General features: G+C 44.2%; 1 protein-coding gene across 4 annotated transcripts in view; it reads right to left on the reverse strand.

Annotated features, from left to right (window-relative positions):
• VGLL4 (vestigial like family member 4) overlaps window positions 1-22,346 on the reverse strand; it is a 153,072-nt gene that overhangs the window by 33,401 nt on the left and 97,325 nt on the right. For all 4 annotated transcript variants that reach the window (XM_061197276.1, XM_061197274.1, XM_061197275.1 and 1 more), the window contains one exon: window positions 5,139-5,328. In XM_061197276.1, coding sequence (XP_061053259.1) covers window positions 5,139-5,328 — 190 coding nt within the window. The remainder of the gene's footprint in view (window positions 1-5,138; window positions 5,329-22,346) is intronic.

The raw sequence follows: 22,346 nt of genomic DNA on the forward strand, positions 1-22,346 counted from the left end.
ACCTGCCATGTGCCAGACACTAGAATGGTCAAATGTCACCCTAAATATGTGATGTCCATCTTTAAGATGCAGGTCATCCTGTCTCAGGTGAGATACAGCTGTGACATAATCACGTGATGATTGGTTTCGGTGTCACACACAGCAGGGTTAATCCAGCTCCATCACTTTGGACACGTTATGCTCTCAATTTCTGCTTCTGTAATACACACACACACACACACACACACACACCCCATCTTAAAGGGACACACTTATTGTAAGGGTTAAATGAGATAACACACCTAAAGTGTCTGGCATAGGGCCAGTATAGAGTAAGCACTCAATATACATTCCCTTCCTCGCACAGGTAACTGAGTGAACACTTCAGCTACATATCCATCACTCACACACAGAGGTGAAAACTGAAAGCCATCGTAGACTGTACTCTTCAGCACAGAACTCTCACCGGGTTCTACCAGCCAAGTAGTCTCAAAACCAGTATGAATTTAGCATGTTGTCATACTGCATCAATTGTTAGCCTTCAAGAGTTTTAAATTGTATTACAAATACACAAGATATTACAAATGCACAAGATTATCCATTGCAGCATTATTATTATAAAATATTATCTAAATGTCCAAACAAAGGGGATTAGCTGAACCCACCATGGCACATGCATGCAATGGAGTACTAGGCAGTTGCAAACAAGGATGAGAAACTGGCATGAAGCGATTTCCACAATACATGGTTGACTGAAAACACCTGAGCTCAAGTGAGTATACAAAGTATGGCACCTTGTGTGTAAGAAAGAAAGGGAATGAGAAAATATTCATGTATCTGCTTACTTTATCAGAAAGACACACAAGAAGGGTAATTGCCTTCAGGGGTAGGGAACAAGAGCAGTGAAGGAAACAGGGAAGGGAATGATACTCCTCTAGTACTTTTAAATATAGTTTTGACTTTTTTCTTTTCTTTCGGTCTCATTAAGAAATAATTGACAGCTAGCACTGTGTAAGTTTAAGGTGTACAGCATAATGACTTCACTTACTTACACGGCAATATGATTACACAGTCTTGACTTTTAGAAGCATGTTAATAGTTTACATATTCAAAAAATGAAATCAACAAGGATGGGGAAAAAATCTCCGACTGAGTGCCAACAGAAATTAATTACAGATTGTAATTAACACAACACTGAAGTGGGGAGGGGAGGTAACTTTTGAAGTTGGTACTTCAAAAGAGGCTACTATTATACCCTCAGCACCAGGGGAAAAAAAACACCAACAAATCTTGAACTCTTTTTAGCAGGTTTGTTTTTCAGAGTGGTACAGGCATAGCAATTCTGAAACTCTTTTAAGTGTACTGTAGGACTGAACACTAAGTAAATGGGTTGAAGTTGTTGGAATCAGAGAGATACAAATATGGAATAGGGGAGGGTGAGGAAGAACTCCGTGGGGTTGGATTACAACTGGAGTATTAAAATGAACTCATGATTCCCTGGCTCTTTCCACAGAGTCTAGAAACCATACTGTTCAACAGAACTTTCTGTGATGGTAGAAAGGTTCTATGTGTGTTCTGTCCAACGTGCTAGCCACTAGCCACATGTGGCTACTGAGCTGGAAATGTGGCTACTGCAACTGAGGAACTGATTTTTTTTTTTTTTTTAATAATTAATTTATTTATTTATTTATTTTTGGCTGTGTTGGGTCTTCGTTTCTGTGCGAGGGCTTTCTCCAACTGTGGCGAGCGGGGGCCACTCTTCATCGCGGTGCGCGGGCCTGTCACTGTCGTGGCCTCTCCCGTTGCGGAGCACAGGCTCCAGACGCGCAGGCTCAGTAGTTGTGGCTCACGGGCTTTGTTGCTCCGCGGCATGTGGGATCTTCCCAGACCAGGGCTCGAACCCGTGTCCCCTGCATTGGCAGGCAGATTCTTAACCACTGCACCACCAGGGAAGCCCAGGAACTGATTTTTTAAACTTTATTTAATGTTAAGTGTGATCTGCCACATGCAACTGTGTCTACTGTATTAGACAACTCAAGGCAATGACACCACAGTTACACTTAGCACCCAGATCTTGGCTTCTAAATACTACTCCCCACTGAAAGGAATTAGGGTCCCCAGGAGAAATGGCCGATTCCATGGCTGAAGCAGGTAAGTTACAAGATGAACATCTGGTCTGCCAGACAATCAGAAAGTGTTCAAAAAAGGGGTGGGGGGGGGGAAGGCATGTAAGAAGGACACATGAGTCAGTTGAAGGGGCTCTTATCTGCCACATCAGGGACAGCTCAACTAACCAAATAAAACAGTAATCCCTGAGTCCATATGGATGATAGACAGGGGGAAGGGAGAGCTCTTCCTCACCAGATCACACTTGAATACCAAGGTCGTAGAAAAAATTACTTACTGACATTTCCACAAGACGAATCCCACTCAACCCCTTGCCTCATACCTTAATCTACTTTATTTCTATGGCAGATAGAGTACTTTTCAACTCCCAAATAAGACATTCATGTTCTTAACACTTAGGGAACAAAACAAAAAAATTTCTCAGGTTCACCCTTTCAATAAGAAAATAAAGAGTTCAAATGACCCAGGAATCCTCAATTTCCAAGTTCTGGAGAAATCACTAGGCAAACCTCTTCTCTCTCCCCCTCCTCCCCGAATCAAATCAAATGAAAGTTAGTCATACTCTGTAGCTTCTTCCTACCCTGGCTCAATCTCTCTATCTCTCTACTGGAAAATACCTCAATATGATGCTTATAGTGAAATGCAGCCAAAGCATGCATCTCTGAGACCCTCTTCACATGTATCTGTAATTCAGTATAGAAAGTTTCTTGGATATCTTAAATAAAAAGGAGGGGACACACTATAGTGCAAATAGGAAACATTTCATCAAATCAAACAATGCACTTAAGTACCCTAACCCATGAAGAAGTAAGAGGTGCAGCATCTTTTAAACCTGCCTGTGAAACTGGTCATTCAGCACTCAGAAAACACACGTGGAAACATCAGTAACGTTACTGAGATGAGGAATCAACCTGTGGCGAACAAATGACACTGCCCACCTTTCCTCTCTGAGTCCAGGGAGTTGACCCAGGGGGTGCTGCCGTTTCTGTTTTTCTAAACCTGTGCATGATGACATCCATTGTGAGTTGCACGTGAACTCTGCAATTCTATTTCTATTACTTACACTTTAAATTATTTACAGTGTCATCACAGATCTGTGCAACGAGGTCACATTTGTAACCACCCAAGGAGTTACAAAATCATTCTCTAAATGCTTTGACATTCTAATAATACTAATAATGACGAAAGCTCTGCTTATTATCTGCACTAAGCACTTACCATCACCCTTTGAGGAAGGAACCACTATTACTCCCATTGAAAGATAAGGAAGCTGGGATGTGAAGACAGACATTATGACTTTCGAACATTACATTCACTGTAACAGTGCTCTTATTCCCTATCAATACCAGTATCTGAATAATGGACTCATTAACAATAAAAGCAGTAACTATCATCAACTGAGTATTGTACTGTGCCCAACTCCTTGCATATTTCCACTCTACTGCTCACAATAGCTCTATACATGAACTGTCAGCATTGCCATTTTACAGAGAAGGATATCGGGCCCAGATAAATTAAGTGATTGTCCAAGGCCACAAAGATGGTAAGTGGCAGAATTGGGATTTAAACTAAGGCATGTTTGATCACAAAACCTACTATCTCAGAGCCACCTCCCCCTTTCTTCATTTAAAAAAAAAAAAGAGAGAGAGAGAGAAAAGAAAAAAAAAAAAAAGGACCAAATGTCTCTTATTTGGGTTTGGAGAGAGGAAGAGATTCCTAGTAACAAAAGAATGAACTCCAAACAGTTGGACGCCCAGGATCTAAATTATGAGCCTCTCCCTCTTTGCGAGAGGTCATTGTTTTGCAGAGCCTTGTTGCTGGATTCCTGATCGTAGCAAATTCCAGGGCTCCAGACTGCAGGCTCAGCCTCTGACTAACACTACAGTGATTTACTGAGGAGAGATAAATACCGCTGTCAGTACGTCTTATGACTACACACACAGGCCAGCGCGCTGGAATGCCGGCAATGCCGAGGGCTGCTGGCGCGCCCGGCCCCCTAGGTCCCCGCCTCCAGCGAGGAGCCTGGACTAGGAGCTCCACGTTCCTGCCAGAAACGGCAGCATCGTCGGAAGAACTGGGGATGGCCGAGCATCCTGAGTAATCACTACACAGTAACTCACGTGTGGGGAGGAGAAAGGAGCAGGGCCTTTTACCCAGACAGACAGCGCTGCTCCTTACGGCCGTCAGAGCGGCCTCCGCCCTCTGCCAAGAGCCCAGACTACCCACCGGCCGGCCAACCGCCAGGCCAGCCTCCCCGCGCGGCTGCCTGGGGGTCTCCGAGTCCGCCAAACCTCCGAAGAAGCATCCGCTCCCTCCGCGAGGCGTGCGTGTGAGAAACACAACGAGGGAGCCCAGATACAGCGCGCCGGTTTCCAAATACAAACGTGGTGATGCCGCATCGGGTCACGGAACTTTCATCTCAACAAGGGAGGACACTGAGGCGCAGGAGCTGAAGCAACTCGCGCGGAGGCCGCAGGCGCGGGCGGCGATGGAAGAGCAGGGCCGCCGCCCAGGCACCGCTCCTCTGCGCGCGGGACGAAGCTCCCTCAGGCGTGCGGAGCAGCCCCGCATCCCCAGCACGAAAAGCACCCTCCCCACCGTGGGACACACAGCTGCGGCTGCACACCTACCTCTCAGGGTGCACAACTGGGGCTCCTGTGCCAACATTTCGCGGCGGTGGCCCGGCGCTCGCCCCTTCGGCCACTGCCCCGGCCCCTAAGGACACTCGGTGGGGACCGGTCCCCCGCGCAAGCAGCCGGCAGTGACCAGCCGAGAGAAGCCAAGGCTTCCAGACAACGTCCCCAAGCCGCTCTGGGGAAAGGTAGCTCCTCTGGGGAACACACTCGAATGGCCGCACACGTGCGTCGGAAGGAGATGAGAGGTCACCTCTCCTGGCGTTATTAACACCGGTTTAATGCCCGCTCCTGGCGGGGGAGTAGCGGGCATCTCTCCCCTTCCGAGTCAGCGGCACAGAGTGGCAAGAGGACCGTGGCCCAGGACCCGCTTCGGGGGGGGGGGGGTGGGGCACTTACAGGTGGGGGGCGAAGATGCGACTCATCTTGGAAGCATGGTCACTTTCACAGTCCAGCTCGTCGTCGCCGGGCTCCACGGTGAACTTCCTCTTGCTGGGACTGATGGGCGGGGGCCCCGTGCGGTGACTAGTGAGGGCCGAGGCCACGGGCAGGGTCTGCAGCCGGGGCTCCCCCCTGAGAGCAGCTTCACCTGAGCAGAGAGAGAGAGAGACACGTGTCACCAAGCAGGAGACACGCCCCCACCCCGGCCCCTCGCAAAACGACTCCCGGGGGAAAGTTTCTGGCAACGGGACGGGCTGCCATTCTCAAAACGCGCCCGGGCCCCAGGCAGCTGCCAAGCGTGAGCCCTTCTACATAAACATGGTTTCCCAGCACAGTTGCTCTTTTCTCCCCCAGCGTTATTGAGATATCACTGACATATATCATTGTGTCAGTTTAAGGTAAACAACGTGTTGATTTGATACACTTATATATTGCAAAACGTTACCACCAGAGCTAACACCTCCATCATGTCACATACCATTTCTTCAATAACTTTTTAGCGGAGAGTTTAAAATAAAAAGTTGCAATAAAGTAACTGGGGACAGACGGAGTATCAACCATAAACCATCTCAAAAGTTAACTGAAAACAACAGAGGTCTTTTGATTTGTGGGTATTCAACTGCATACCTGTAACAGTATGATGACCTAACCGTGGGTTCATTAAACCATTTAACTCACTTTTCTTGCGTGTTACACTTTTATTATGTCTTTGGTATGTTATTTTTTTTAAGAATGAGGAAAATTTATGGGTTAATAGTTCACATGTTTGCCCCCAACGTTAAAACAAACAAAAATACATTGTTTAATGGGAAATACATATTTTTTTCTTACGATACACTAAAAATGGCATGTTAAAAATATGATTATTATCAGCACTAAGTTTCTGTGGATAATTTGTCACCAGCTTAATGCACATGTGCTGTTCTCAAAATATTTTCAAAGTCAGACACATCAGAGTTCACATTTTGATCTGATTCGACATCTTGCTGTTTTTCATTCCCGTTTTAGAAAGGCTTTGTGCGAAGAGATAACTTTGTGCCTTGTTATGAATTAAAATAAGCATAACCTTTCATTACAAGAATGGTTATATACTTTCTAAAATTTATAAGCAAGAGTAATAGTTACTTTAAGAGAAAAAAACATCAAGCTTTCTAAGTCATGGGGGGGGTGAGTACCTAAAATTTTCACAAATAATAACCTGTTTGTTGTGCTTTCCATATTGGCCTCTAAGGCCTGACCAATTTTGTTTCCACTTGGTCACAATTTGAGAGTCACATTAGGATAAAGTCGACTTCATCTGAGGCCTGTGGTACCTAAGAAAGGAAATCTTTGTTTGCCACCACTAATTTTCATATCGTCACAGAATGCGTGGACAGTTTTAACAGCAGTTTGCTTCACACACTTACGACAAATACGATTTTGTTAGGGAAAGGAGGGAAAAATGCCTTCTTAATGTTTACCAGGAAAAATAAAAATTTTGCCAATTTAGTCAGCAAGATATAAACTAGCAAATATACAGTCACCCATAATACACCTCCAGTCAGGATTTCTTTTAAGGATTCTGGCCCCAAAGCAAACTGGAACTTTCCATTTTAAATGAAACACCTAAAAAACAAGCCCTATGCTGGCCTGCTACACTCAGAAACTCAGTAGGATTTTGGTTGACCTCTACTTCCTATTAAGTCATTTTTGGTTTAAATAAACAAACAAACAAACAGCAGTGCTAATATTTGTACCTTAATAAATTAGAAAATATCCTTTCTAAATCTGCCCCTCCTTCTCATTCTCTCCTTCTCCACAGAGCATCAGTAAGCCGGTTAACTTCTGGAGGAGCCCTGGTGATACCCTGAGAAACCCAACAACTGCAAATCAAGCCTCATCCACGAGGCACAGCGCCAGCGCACCCCCCACCCAGTGTTTCTCCACATCCTTGGCAGGATCAGTGGGATGAGGAGAACTCTGTGTGGATCCCTGGGCTTTGGGAGCCATTTCATCAGATGCCAGATGTGTGGCAATGACAGTTGCCATGGAAAATTGCCACCACATCAACGGAGTCGAATCACCCCAAAAAAGGAAGAGTCACTGATTACACAAGCAATCACTGTTACATGAAGAGCAAACCTCTTGGGGAAAGGATAACGTTCCTGCTTCACTCCCCAATTTCCATCCTCGTACAAGTTCTTGGGCTTGTTTGCATTTAAGTTCATCAAATGGAGGCATTGCTTATCTTAAGACTGAATTGCTGGTGTCTGGCAGAGAAAGTCCACAGGAATCCTTTGAAAACACTGGAGATTGGTAACCTGGCGGGTAAAGGACCCACGAAGGAACCACAGGTGGTCCTCCTCCCCTGGGGGGGGAGGGAGGGCTCCTCTAGAGATGATGGGGACATGCATGCCGTGAGTGCTGGATTCCCTGGTGTGACAGATGGAGTCACCTACTCAGGGTCACACATGAACAGGTTAACGGTAGCAAGAACCATGCCCTCTGCCTATCAGGCTAACACCTCCTCCTAAACACTGTGCAAGCCCCACACATGGCTCAGCACAAAGGAACCAGGGGCACAAGGAAAAGAGCCACAGTTAGAAGGGCAGGCAGGTCTGCTCAGTTACACGCCTTCATTCATCTCTGGGCCCCCCTGGAGAGGGCCCTGGCCCTCTGGGGTATCGTAGAGCAGGATTTGCTGTTGTCAGTGTGTACGTAGCAAAACAAGGTTAAAATTATTTTAGTAAAACTGAGGAGTACATTTTTAAAAATTATTTATTTTAATTTATTTTTGGCCGCATTGAGTCTTTGTTGCTGCACGTGGGCTTTTCTCTAGTTGCGGCGAGCGGGGGCTACTCTTTGTTGTGGTGCGCGGGCTTCTCATTGCGGTGGCTTCTCTTGTTGCGGAGCACGGGCTCTAGGCGCGCGGGCTTCAGTAGCTGTGGCTCACGGGCTCTAGAGCGCAGGCTCAGTAGTTGTGGCGCACAGGCTTAGTTGCCCTGCGGCATGTGGGATCTTCCCGGACCAGGGCTCGAACCCGTGTCCCCTGCATTGGCAGGCAGATTCTTAACCACTGCGCCACCAGAGAAGCCCGAGGAGTACATTTGATCTGGGAGTCAAGGCACCTGTGGGATACCCTCCCTTTATTTAGAAACAGGCAAATATGGGCACGCACTTCCCCCCTCCGGGCCTCTATCCAACCAGGGGATGGACTAGCTAATATCTCATATTCCTTCAGACCCAATTCTATGGTCCACAATCCTGTAATCAATTAAGTAACCAACCAACCAACCAACATTTACTATGAAATTATTACTTGTGAAATACTGAACTAAGACATCAAAACCCAAAGTACGTACCTCAGATCTTATATGTAAAAAAAAAAAAAGTGAATCCATGGCCAAATAAATTTGGAAACCACAAGATTAAATAATTTTCCCAGGAGTTCCTTCTTGTCTTCAATGCATGTGTCAGTTTCCAAGAGAGAAACACAGCAGTGCTGCCTTCAATCACCCCACCCCCAATTCATCCTACACCTTCTGTAGACACAGCCTTCCAAGGCTCCGTTGTGAGCACATCACCCCATCCTTACCCAAACAGCCAGGAGCTTGCCAGTTACTGATAAAACACTATCCAGACTGCTTCAGCATTCAAAGTCAACATCTGGTCCCAGCTATGTTTCCGATCTGTGTTCCTAGTATTCCTCTTTCTAAGCTCTGAAAATTTCAGCCCTAAAAGTTAAACTAGACTAGTCACCATTCCACAGAGAACTAAAGGTCTTTACTCAGGTTCTTCCCCTAATCTTCTTGTGTTGAATCCTACACATCCTGCAAAGGCCACTTAAAATGCTACCTCCGTCAGGTTGCCTTCCTTGATTCCTCAATCTGAAAGTCATCTCTTTTCCTGAATACCCACAGAAATGTATCACTATGGCCCTTCCCTTCCCACTTTGTTCTGTGCCCCTTGAAGTAAGGGACATTTTATTCATTTTCTATCCTTAGAACACAGAGCACAATATATTCCATGCAGCAGATGGTTAGTATACACTGACAATGAGTAAATGAGGCAAGGGGTGCCCAGGTTATAGAGTTTTGAGGTATGTTAAAGATCAAAGATAACATAGAATAAGGAATTTTTAAAGATCTATTTAAGGAAACACAGACCCAGCAACTACTCTCCCAGGTATATATCCAAAAGAAATGAAAACATATACTCACACAAAACTTATACATGAATGTTCATAGCAGCATTATTCATTATAGCCCCAAACCCAAATATCCATCAACAATGAACAGATATAAAAAATGTGGTATATCCATACGATGGAATGTTATTCAGCTACAAGAAGGAATGAAGTACTGGTTCATGCTACGACATGGATGAACCTAGAAAACAGTATGCTGAGTGAAAGAAGCCAACACAAAAGCCCACATGCCATCGGGTTCCATTTTATGGAACGTCCAGGAAAGGCAAATGCATAGAGACAGAAAGTAGATTAGTGGTTGCTGGGGGCTGGGAGAAGTGAGGGGTGAGACATGGCTGCTACTGGGGGTAGGGTTTCTCTTGGGGGTGATAAGAAAATGCTCTAAAATTTATTGTGGTGAAGGTTGCATAGCTCTATGAATACACTAAAATCCACTGAATTGTATACTTTAAATGGGTGAATTGCACGGTAATGTGAATTATATTTCAATAAAGCTGTATTTATAAGTAGATGAAAGAAGATCCCACTATTACGAGATCCTTTTCTCTCTCAGGTTTTTCCACAATTAACTGTTAAATAAGAACAAGCAGCCATTAATTTTCCCTGAAATAAAAATAAACCTTTTGTTATTATACCTATATCTCTCTGTCAGTCAGATAATTTTCTAAATATTTATCAAGTTAAAACAAATCAAAGCATAAGTGCTTGAGGTTATGTAGGCACTTGGATTCATCAGAGTCCTATTAAGCTCCAGCTCAGCTTTTAATCAGATTGTGTTTGAGTGTCTATTACATGCCGAAGGCTGTGCAAAGTGCTGTCAGAAAAACAAATGATGAAACTTATACAGACCTTGACCACAAGCAGGGAAGGAAAAAAAATACACACCAAAAGGAACTTATCTTGGTGTATAAAAGACTTCTTTCTTTTGTGCTCATGTGTATTCTAAATCTCACAATGGTTTGGTAATTGAAAAAGGAGAAATGATCTTTCTTTGTCAAGAACAAACAAGAGGAGGGAGTTTGAGCTGAGGAACCCAGTATTTTAAGTTTCTCGAGTTGGCTTAGCTACAATTGTCAATTTAACTTTTTTTTTTTAAGTTACAATTATAACTAAAGAAGCTCAACTTTTAAAATGTATTCGGCCTTTTAAACAGAAGATAATCTTATCCGGGTATGTGATGCTGAAGAACAATGCCTAATGGATACAAAAAATTTACTTAATTGCTGTTTTTAGTCATGGTAGCTGTTCTAGTATATGGATCAAAAATATTCCTTAAATGTTTCTCCCAATTTTGAAGATGAGCAAGGATCTGGGCCCAAGATTTCACAAGAATCAGCATATATTAATTTCAATTTTAAAAAGTTTAAAAGAGAGAAAAAGAAAACCACTTAGCTTTATGATGTGCTATATAATGATTCTGCTGAAATATTAGAAGGAAAATCCTGCTTTCAAAGTCAGAAGTGGAGTAGGAGAAGAGAGACCAAGGCAGAGGGACGAGACCCAGGAATCTGCAGCCTCGTTTCAGAATCCCATTCTTGCCATATTTAAAAGCTTCTAAGACTCCTTATTTCCTACATTATAATACAGCTAAAACTGAAGTTTGTCTACCATCAAGTGGCATATTTTGATAGGACTGTTTTTCTTTGGCGGACATGACACAGTGGTTCATCTTAGACTGGACCCAATACAGAACCTGACTGGAGGGCCTTCAAAACAGCACCTGTCTCTTCAGCCTTGATTTCTTCATTTGTAAATTCAGTGGTTCCATTAGCTCATCTTGAAGGCCTACCTTTGCTTCTCAAATCTACATTCTCCATAAGGTACATCTTCCAAAGGTGGTTGATAGAGAAATAGTGAACTTTTACAGGACACCCTTGACATGGTGGGAGCAAAAGCTGGTTCAACTAAGAACTCCTGACTAACAGTTCCCCTCATAACTGAAGGAGATTTAGTTAAAAACCAAGCACCCTTCTCAGTCCCAGTGTCCCGGCTTCATTTACTTATTCCAATGCTACGAGAAAGTTGTCCTTAGTCAACTGAAGCCTGAGATAAATGCAATGTGGTCCACAAAGCTCAGACTTGACTTTTACTGAGCTGAACGGCGGAGACTAAGACCTTCACCACGGAGAGGAGACAACTGATCCGGTTTCAGAGGGACGGACGGACCCCGGGACAAACCAGGGGCAGTGTCAGCACCCGGCTCAACCCCCGTCACAACGCCTCCACCAGCTCTGTGGGCCAAAGGCCAGACAGGGATTTGTGGCTGCACTTGAGGTGGGCACGACTCGGGGGAAATTAATCAAAATAAGGGCATTTATTGTCATTTTATAGAGGTTAGACAGCACAAGGCTGAAATGACAATGTCTGTGTTTATGGGAAAGGGGAAGGGACAGCTATACTAAGGGGTCTCTTGCTATAACTTCTAAGGATTTTTCACAAAAATCTCTATGCCTTGCCCAACGGAGAGTTTTCTGCCACAATTTAAATCTCTGCTGTGTCCAAGATTTTATGTTCTACTCTCCTCCTCACCCCTTTTATTGTTTCTAAACCTAAACCAAATAAGTAAAACCACGGCTCAGTCCCCCAAGCCAGCTGCCCAGCAATGGGATCCATCTCTTGTCTGACCACAGCCCACGGCGACAGACTGACATCACCCTGCTGGCAGGGGAGCACCTGATAAAACAAACGCACTCTACATTTCACCACCCATCTCCCATCTCACAAGCCCCGGCAGCCGGGGCCTATTCATTTTCTTTCAAAGAATACTTCTTTGTCTCACGGACCAGCAGCTGGGGAGAAGACAGAGAAGTCAACCTCTTTCAAACAGTCCAACTTGTGGCTATTCTTGACTTTTTTCTTTTTTCTAAAAAGGAAGGCTGTTAGGCAATACGATGAAACCCAGGAGAGCCAGCAGAGATAAAAGATGTGACGTAGCGTCTGCCAGCGGCACAAGGATTTCACGGACTCTACAACTCAGTGACGGAGCCCCCTCCCACCTCCGCTCGGGGTGCCCCACCAAGTGCCCTCCCCACTGTCACCCTAGACTCACGGCTCTAAACCCGCAGCCCGATCGTACATCTGGAGGCCAAACCTCAACTAAAGGTCACTCTTGTCCAGTCAGCCAGGGTCAGGGGCTCAGGGGAGGCTATGCCAGACCCCCGAACTGAGCTTGGTTTGAGCAGCTCTCACCTTTTCTTTAGAGCAACAATGAGATTGTTGAGAGAGAAAAAAAAAAAAAACAAAACCACAACCTGTATGACTGACTGCTAATAATATAATTAAGGATAACAACACCACAGTAAAACTTGTGGAGTTGAAACACACACTGTTTTAATTAGAATTTCAAGTACTCCAGATAATCTTGTAGACATTACACTTTGTCAGAGCTTTCTTCTATCTTATATCAGCATATTTTATTTTAAAAGCATTTAAAACCCGAGCTGGTTTTCTGGGTTTTCCTGACTATAGTCCTATAAGGGAAGAGAGGAAGAATAACTCTCATCCTGCAACCAAGGAAATTAGTGTTTCAAGAATGGGTGAAGGGACTTCCCTGGTGGTCCAGTGGGTAAGAATCCATCTTGCAACGCAGAGGATGCCAATTTGACCCCTGGTCGGGGAACTAAGATCCCACGTGCCGTGGGGCAACAAAGAGCCTGAGTGCCACAACTAAGACCCAACACAGCAAAATAAATAAATATTAAAAATAATAATAATAATGGGTGAATAGCTCAAGTCACAAAACTGATTAATAGAAGGGCTGGAAGGAGAAACCTGGCATTTCGATTTCCCAGCTTTCATATCTTTCTAGCTGTGCAGGATGCTTTACAGGTTAAGGAAAAGTAGTGGGAAGAAGACACTTGAAGGGAGGAAGTAGGAAAGAGAGTGGAAGGCAAGGGAGAGGACGAGGAGGGATGCAGGGTGAGGGCGGGAAGGGGGACTTATGGGCTGAACTGTGTCCCCCAAATTCATATGTTGCAATCCTAACCCCAGTACTCAGAATGTGACTGTATGTAGAGATAGGGTCCTATGGGTGGGCCCCAATCCAATAGGACCGGTGTCCTTATAAGAGGAGATTAGGACACAGACAAGTACACACACAGAGGAAAGACCATGGAAACATGAAGACCGATGTCTATGAGCCAAGAGGAGGGGCCTCAGGAGAAACCAACCCCGCCGACACCTTGATCTCAAAGTCCAGCCTCCAAAACTGTGAGAATAGATGCCTGCTGTGTAAGCCCCCAGTCTGGGGTACTTTGATCCCACAGCCCCAGCTAACTAACATAAGGAGGGAAGAAAGGGCGGAAGCAGGGAAGGCAGGGACAGGGCTGAAACTTGGGTCTGACACAAAGGATAAAGCTCTTCACTTTGGGACCAAACAGCTTCCACCGCTTGGTCTATCCTGACTGACCTTATCTAGTGGGACTGGTCGAGATGGAAGCAATTTTTTTTTTATGCTTTTTTATTGTGGTAAAAGTCACATAATATAAAACATACTATTTTAACCTTATTTAACTGTAGAGTTCAGTGGCACTAAGTGCATTCACATTGTTGTGCAGCTCTCACCATCATCCATCTCCTGAATTTTTCACCTTCCTAAACTGAAACTCTGTCCCCATTAAACACTAACTCCCCATTCCCCGTCCCCAACCCCCGGCCCCAGGCATCTACCAATGTACTTTCTGACTCTATGAGTTTGACTATTCTAGGTACCTCATGTAAGTGGAGAAATGGAAGCAATTTAACACCTGGAGGCCACTTCCAGATTAGAACCTGCCCAGGAAGGGAGGAGACCAATGGGCAGGCACAGAAAGCAAGGGGACTCCTGGCTCAGTACCAGGAAAAGTGCAGAGAGACTCAGGCTGTGTCTCGGTGAGAACAAACGCACAGGAGAGACCAGGGCTCCCTCTGGAAAGCACAGGTGAAGGGGAGGGTCCAGGAGACCAGGCAGGGGTCTCACCCAGGCTGCTCCCAGGCAGTGCCGAAGCTGCCGGTGCGCCAGGGGTGGACAGTGTAGACAGTTCCTAATGGTTTTAAACACCTGTAATTCTCCAGGGGCAAGAGGAGAAAGGGTAAAAAGATAATCCCAAAGAAACGGTAAGATGTCTATAATTCCCAATATCCATTCTAAATACACACTAAGATATTTTAATAAGGTGAACAGAAAGGTTAATCTGATATCAAAAAGCACTAACTGAAAATATTTTAAAGTAAATTAAAAGTTGTTATATTCGCATCCATATGTTGCTATTCATTGAATTAGCAAGTTCTACATCATTTAGAATAACTGTGTTGTGCTCAGGGTTTAAAAAAAAATCCGTGCAATCTCATTTACCCTACTGAGTTCACTTTATACCTGAACTGTATCTTCATAGATTATGTAATACTAACCTGGGTGAAATTATCACAAAGAGAACTCAAATTAATCTTACTATCTATATCATCTAAACATATATACCACATATATATCATTTCAGCTTAAAGAAAATTTCAGGTACCTAACAGTGAGATAATCAGGCTGAAGAGCCACAGATCTCAGTGTTAGGTTGGGTTTTGGCTTCATAAATCATAACTGGGATTTAATAGGATTGAACACCCGTTCGCTTCCTTGGTTTCCTGAGCCAGACCTAGTAACCACACCGGCTTCTGTTCTTGGTCCTCGAACCCCAGACTGTGGCTCTGATGGGAGCTGCAGAGGGTTCAGAGTAAATCAGAGAAGCTGAGCCTCAAAGTACAAGCCCTACTTTTACTGTATGGTGTCTGTCTGGATATTAGAACATCAGTACAGTGAGTCACACGCCCTCACATGTCCCTGTCTGAGGCCCCAGCACTGACATATGACCTGTGAACCCCAAGGAGATAAGAGCAGTTCAAGTACCTTGGATGCCCAGTGCACAGAACCCTCCTTAATGGAAAAGACTCTCTAAGCCTGACAGAAATTCTTCACTATGTTTACTAGCAAATCTACTTTTGTAACATGTTTCTGTTAATAAAAAAGAGGAGAATTATGAAAGCAAAGTGTCTGCAGGTGGTATGGGAATCAGGCACTCTGCTGGGGACTCGACTTTCTTTCGAGTAGAGCTTACAGAAGGAATCGCTGAATGACGTGAAGCAAGAAAGAGGCTGTCCTAACCTCTTCAAGAGGAGAGCCACCTGGGGAAGGTACCACCTCTTCAATGTATTGTATAAGTGGGTAAAAATACCCTAAGCAACTCCCTCTTCCAGCCCTTTGGCATGCAACAGGTTAAACATCTAAGGTAACAGGCTAGTATCGGCACTGTCAAAACATTCTTAAATTTAAGGGAATTCTAGAGGGTATGACTGGGGCCGGGGGCCCTGGGAAGGTTGAACCTAAGAATCAGTCACTGACCACTGAAGGAGGAAAAAGAGAGAGAGTTTGGGGAGTGGAAGGAGAGATCGGAAAACTAAACTTTCCTTCCTCTGACCTCCCATCACACTGACCCTCTAGAATGGACTTCTCACACCCTGGCTACTCTCGAGCTTGCCTGGGTCCCGCTCCTCTTTATCCCACCTGCATGTGGTCAGAGTGTGGCCCAGTGACTCGTTTCTGTGTCCCCGACCACGCTGGCCCAGTGCAGAGAGACGTGGTGGGCTTTGGGATCAAAGGTGTGATCTTGGCAAAGTCTCTTCGTCTCTCTTGAGCCTCTATTTCTTCATCTACCTTGAGAGCTTTTTTTGTGAGAACCAGTGAAAACTTCCAGGAAGTTCCCAGCCCTGCACGGGCCATCTGTTACTATACCATCTGTTCAGTTCCATCGTTTGATACGACTCCCATCCAGAGGATGAAATGATGGGGGCAAAGGAACTTCTCCAGGGTCGCTCCCACTGTTCACGAGAGGTTAGCACATGCACAGTTTCCACCAACTAGTCGAAAATCAGACACAGTGCCGGGAGCACAGGTCAGTGACCTTCCAAACCTGCTCCACCAAGAGCCGGTGGGAGATCTCGGGGCAGCTACCTGACTGCCTGTGACTGTTGCCACGTGTGTGAAAAGGACCACATGAACCCACATGGAGGCCCAGATCTATCTTAAGGGTTAAACGGGACACTTGGCACAGTGCCAGGTGCTCTAGTGCCCCTCCCCCCACAAGCTCCCCTTCCCCCCACACACACAGGCTCCCCTCGTTCGCTTGTTTCCAGACACCTTTCCCCCCACTAGAATTCCTCCTGACCAATTCAGTCATCTCCACTTTCAACATGCAATCTCAAGGCAGCCTGTCGCCCAAAAGCACCTCTTCTGACACCACCGGCTGGAGTCTGCCCGGCTCCAGCTCCCAAACTACAGATTTTTGAGCCACACCATCGTGTTTGCTGCTGTCTCTCAAGAGACAGAGAGGCAGTCTTGTTCTCTGCAATATATTCTAGTCCAAACCTGGAGGAATAAGATGAGGCTCCCAGGAACCAACTCAGAATTCATACATAAACTGGCATATGAACTCCTGAAGGCCACAGATGGGCCAGCCTACCCCAAACATGGAATCTCACATCAGCCCCAAACCCCGTCCAGCGTGGAAGCCGGCAGGTCGCTGGGACGTGACAAACATCCTAAGTCCGACATCTCAGAAAGCCATTCTGCCAACCCACAGAGAGGCAGGAACCCACTGTATTACTTATTGCTGCTCAGTGGGCTGGTTTCAGAAGCCAGAGTGATTTTTCCAAGGATTAAAATAGGACACAAAGTTCAAAGACTCCACAATACTGAGAGTGAAAGCAGCACTGGGCACTCAGGCACACACGTGATCCAAGGGCCTAATCCCCGTGAAGACTGGTAAAACGAGCCAGTTAAAGTAGGATTTTGTCAGCCTTATCACTCAAAGAGCCAAGTGCCCAAGTACATAAGTTTATTTTTTCCAATTCTTAAAATAATTTTAAAGCTACCAAAAAGTTTAATAAGTGAACATCCCATTCCCTTCCCCTTGATTCATTTCGTCTGTCTACACACATGCACCTTTTAAACTATAATTGCTATAATTTTTAAGGTACCTTGCAGGCATCATATCATACCCCAAATACTTCAAGTGTCTTCTACTAGTGAAGGCACTCTCCTTCACAGACACAGAACCATCATCACACCCAAGAAAGTTAAAGTTGATATATCATCATTATCTAACATCCAATCCAAGTTCAAATTTCCTCAACTGAACTACCTCTTTTGGGGGGAGGTAGTGGAGAGAATCCAGGATCCAATCAAGAATCACACACTGGTCGATGAAGTCACTGCATCTCTTTATTTTTTTTTCATTTGTGGAATATTTTTTTAAAAACATCTTTATTGGAGTGTAATTGCTTTACAATGTTGTGTTACTTTCTGCTGCATAATAAAGTGGATCAGCTATATGCATACGTATATCCCCATATCCCCTCCCTCTTGCGTCTCCCTCCCACCCTCCCTATCCCACCCCTCTAGGTGGTCGCAAAGCACAAAGCTGGCCTCCCTGTGCTATGCAGCTGCTTCCCACTAGCTATCTATTTTACATTTGGTAGTGTATATATCCCAATGCCACTATCTCACTTCATCCCAGCTTACCCTTCCCCCTCCCCATGACCTTAAGTCCATTCTCTACGTCTGCGTCTTTATTCCTGTCCTGTCCCTAGGTCCATCAGAACTTTTTTTAGATTCCACATATATGCGTTAGCATACGGTATTTCTTTTTCTCTTTCTGACTTACTTCACTCTGTATGACAGACTCTAGGTCCATCCACCTCACTACAAATAACTCAATTTCGTTCCTCTTTATGGCTGAGTAATATTCCATTGTATATATGTGCCACATCTTCTTTATCCATTCATCTGTTGATGGACACTTACGTTGCTTCCATGTCCTGATTACTGTAAATAGTGTTGCAATGAACATTGTGGTACATGTCTCTTTTTGAAGTATGGTTTTCTCAGGGTTTATGCCCAGTAGTGGGATTGCTGGGTCATATGGTAGTTCTATTTTTAGTTTTTTACAGAACCTCCATACTGTTCTCCATAGTGGCTGAATCAATTTACATTCCCACCAACAGTGCAAGAGGGTTCCCATTTCTCCACACCCTCTCCAGCATTTATTGTTTGTAGATTTTTTGATGATGGCCATTCTGACTGGTGTGAGGTGATACCTCATTGTGGTTTTGATTTGCATTTCTCTAATAATTAGTGATGTTGAGCAGCTTTGCATGTGCTTCTTAGCCATCTGTGTGTCTTCTTTGGAGAAATGTCTATTTAGGTCTTCTGCCCATATTTGGATTGGGTTGTTTGTTTTTTTGGTACTGAGTTGCATGAGTTGCTTATATATTTTGGACATTAATCCTTTGTCAGTTGCTTCGTTTGCAAATATTTTCTCCCATTCTGAGGGCTGTCTTTTCATCTTGTTTATGGTTTCCTTTGCTCTGCAAATCTTTTAAGTTTCATTAGGTCCCATTTGTTTATTTCTGTTTTTATTTCCATTTCTCTAGGAGGTGGGTCAAAAAGGATCTTGCTGTGATGTATGTCATAGAGTGTTCTGCCTATGTTTTCCTCTAAGAGTTTTATAGTGTCTGGCCTTACATTTAGATCTTTAATCCATTTTCAGTTTCTTTTTGTGTATGGTGTTAGTGAGTGTTCTAATTTCATTCCTTTACATGTAGCTATCCAGTTTTCCCAGCACCACTTATTGAAGAGGCTGTCTTTTCTCCATTGTATATTCTATATTCTTGCCTCCTTCATCAAAGATAAGGTGACCATATGTGCATGGGTCTATCTCTGGGTTTTCTATCTTGCTCCATTGATCTACATTCCTGTTTTTGTGCCAGTACCATATTGTCTTGATTACTGTAGCTTTGTAGTATAGTCTGAAGTCAGGGAGCCTGATTCCTCCAGTTCGTTTTTTTTCTTCAAGATTGCTTCGGCTATTCAGGGTCTTTTGTGTTTCCACACAAACTGAAATTTTTTGTTCTAGTTCTGTGAAAAATGCCAGTGGTAGTTTGATAGGGATTACATTGAATCTGTAGATTGCTTTGGGCAGTATAGTCATTTTCACAATGTTGATTCTTCCAATCCAAGAACATGGTATATCCCCCATCTGTTTGTATCGTCTTTAATTTCTTTCATCAGTTTCTTTTTTTTTTTTTTTAAACACCTTTACTGGAGTATAATTGCTTTACAATGTTGTGTTAGTTTCTGCTGTATAACAAAGTGAATCAACTATATGTATACATATACCACCATATCCCCTCCCTCTTGCGTCTCCCTCCCACCCTCCCTATCCCATCCCTCTAGGTGGTCACAAAGCATGCTACTGTATGACCCAGCAATCCCACTACTGGGCATATACCCTGAGAAAGCCATAATTCAAAAAGAGACATGTACCACAATGTTCATTGCAGCTCTATTTACAATAGCCAGTACATGGAAGCAACCTAAGTGTCCATCGACAGATGAATGGATAAAGAAGATGTGGCAGATATATACAATGGAATATTACTCAGCCATAAAAAGAAATGAAATTGAGTTATTTGTAGTGAGGTGGATGGACCTAGAGTCTGTCATACAGAGTGAAGTAAGTCAGAAAGAGACAAATAAACAGCATATGCTAACACATATATATATATGGAATTTTTAAAAAATGGTTCTGATGAAACTAGGGGCAGGACAGGAATAAAGACGCAGACGTAGAGAATGGACTTGAGGACATGGGGAGGGGGAAGGGTAAGCTGGGACAAAGTGAGAGAGTAGCACTGACATATATACACTACCAAATTTAAAACAGATAGCTAGTGGGAAGCAGCTGCATAGCTGCATCTCTTTAATTTCCTAAAGGAACTTTTTCTATCTTTCTTCCTCTTCCGTGACATTGGTGTATTTAAATAATCCAGACCAATTAACTGCCCTACAATTTTTGGTGATCTGATCATTTCCTCATGATTCGATTCGAGGTGAACATTTTCGGCAAGAATACGAGAGGTGATGTGCACAGCACGTGGCATCACATCAAAGGCACCTGATGCCACTGTGTCCCACTGCAGGTGCCACTAAACTTGAGTACTTGGTTACAGTGACGCCCACAGAATTTCTCTATCCTAAAAAAGTTATCTTTTCCCTTTCATAGTAATATGGGGGTGAGCATCTTGTCACTCCCTCTCAATCTCTTGCTCATTTATTAAGCACCTTTTATTTGTTCTGCAAGAGACTAGAGTTAAGCTGGATAAAAAAAACATGGCACCCCCCCTCCCACTGATTACAGATCAGCACAGGTCTGACATGGGACACACAGTATTTTTACATAAAAGACAGTGAAAGAAAAATATAAGAAAACACCTGACACGATCAGGGACTGGCTTATGCACTTCCTGAAATACACTAGGCATTCAATAAACATAATGCTGTGTTAGGAGCCTGTACAGTTCGGGCAAATAAAAGCTATTGGCACTAACTTCATCCTCTCAATTATCCCTCTCACATCACCTCACACCTTGGCAGAAAGTCCTTCAACATGGTCACCCAGCCTTCCACCATGAGAGTTTAAAGTCCCTGATGGATTCGATTGCTGAAATAAAGTCTAACAGTTCTCAGCCTGGTGGTGGAGACCTCCACAGCCCATCCCTCTGGCCTCACCCCCCTCTTTCCCGTCAAACTAACTCCTCCCAGGCTACACCGCTCATGCTGTTCACTCAGGCTGCAAACACTCTTCCGTCTCCCCATCACCTGGCAAGTTCGAGGGGCAAACCCTAGTGCATTATCCTTTGCTCTGAAAGCTGCCACCCAAGTTCTCTTCTTGAGATAGTCCTCATCCCCAAATGATAGTTAAGTGAAATGAGCATCCCTGCCGAATCGCCCTGGAAATTGACATAACAGCCCTTATGTTAAAGGCTAGCTGCTAATTGCTGAATCTAGTCCCCACCCAAAGAAGGTATGGAATTTAGAACTGGCAGAAGAAGAGAGGAAACGTGGATCATTCAAAGGCATTTCAGTGCCTGGTATGTTTGTAGCACTATGCCCAGCATTAAGGGGAACACAAGAATGTCTGAGATCTGGTCTTCGCCTCACGAACCACAGTTCTAGTAGGAGTGTTAAGTCATGGTGACAAATAATCATAAGGAAGAACGTAAATGCCAAAACAAAAGAGATGCTCTTTACGTGGGTGAACTGTATGGTATACGAATCATATCTCAATAAAGCTGTTACCAAAAAAAAATTACCGAGGACCACAAAGAACTTTTGCTTACGTAATTTCTATCAATAATCACCATATGAAGAGTTAAAATGGAGAAAGTTTTCAACTATTAATTTCAAGATAGAAATAAACTCATTACATGTAAAAAGAAAAATACAGAAGCTATGAACATTTTAGATGAGGAAGATACCAATTCTAGCTCTAATAATCTAGCCAGGAGTGGAATTGGAAAAACAGGTAGGATTTGGACACTTGGAAATGGTGGGAATGGGCATTCCAGGTGGGGACAGCTACACACATAAAGGCAGAAAGCAGGGACGGCATCCTCACGTGTGTGTGAGATCAATATAAGTGGAACAAAGGGCTCGTTTCTTCTGTTGGTTAAGAGTTAAGGCTAAATAGGTCGATGGGTCAGATAATAAAGGGCTCTGAGCACAGGCAGAGTTCAGACCTGATGGCAGACAACGGAACGGAGCTACTGTGAGTGCCGACACAGCTGAAGAAGAGCTTCAGAGAAGGGTGGTCTGATGATGCTGAATTGCTCGGATGGACACACCTGAGCCAGGGGACAGGGCAGCAATGCATGTGGGGCAGGGCACCAATGTTCATACCCATGAGGGGGAAGAAGAGGCCGGTCCAAGGGACATTTTAAGGGACGATCAGAGAACTGGACAGTGTTTCAGCCTGTACCTTCACCTGATCCTTTCAAAACAGGCCACCCCCATCTTCTTCCTAATCACTCCCCCTACACTCACGCTGATCTTTGCTTCTTTATAAGCTGAGAAACTAAAATGAATTGAAAAAGCCAGAGAGCTACATTTTTTCTGA

The sequence above is a fragment of the Eubalaena glacialis genome, chromosome 7 (genome assembly GCF_028564815.1).
Source record: "Eubalaena glacialis isolate mEubGla1 chromosome 7, mEubGla1.1.hap2.+ XY, whole genome shotgun sequence".
Lineage (NCBI taxonomy): Eukaryota > Metazoa > Chordata > Mammalia > Artiodactyla > Balaenidae > Eubalaena > Eubalaena glacialis.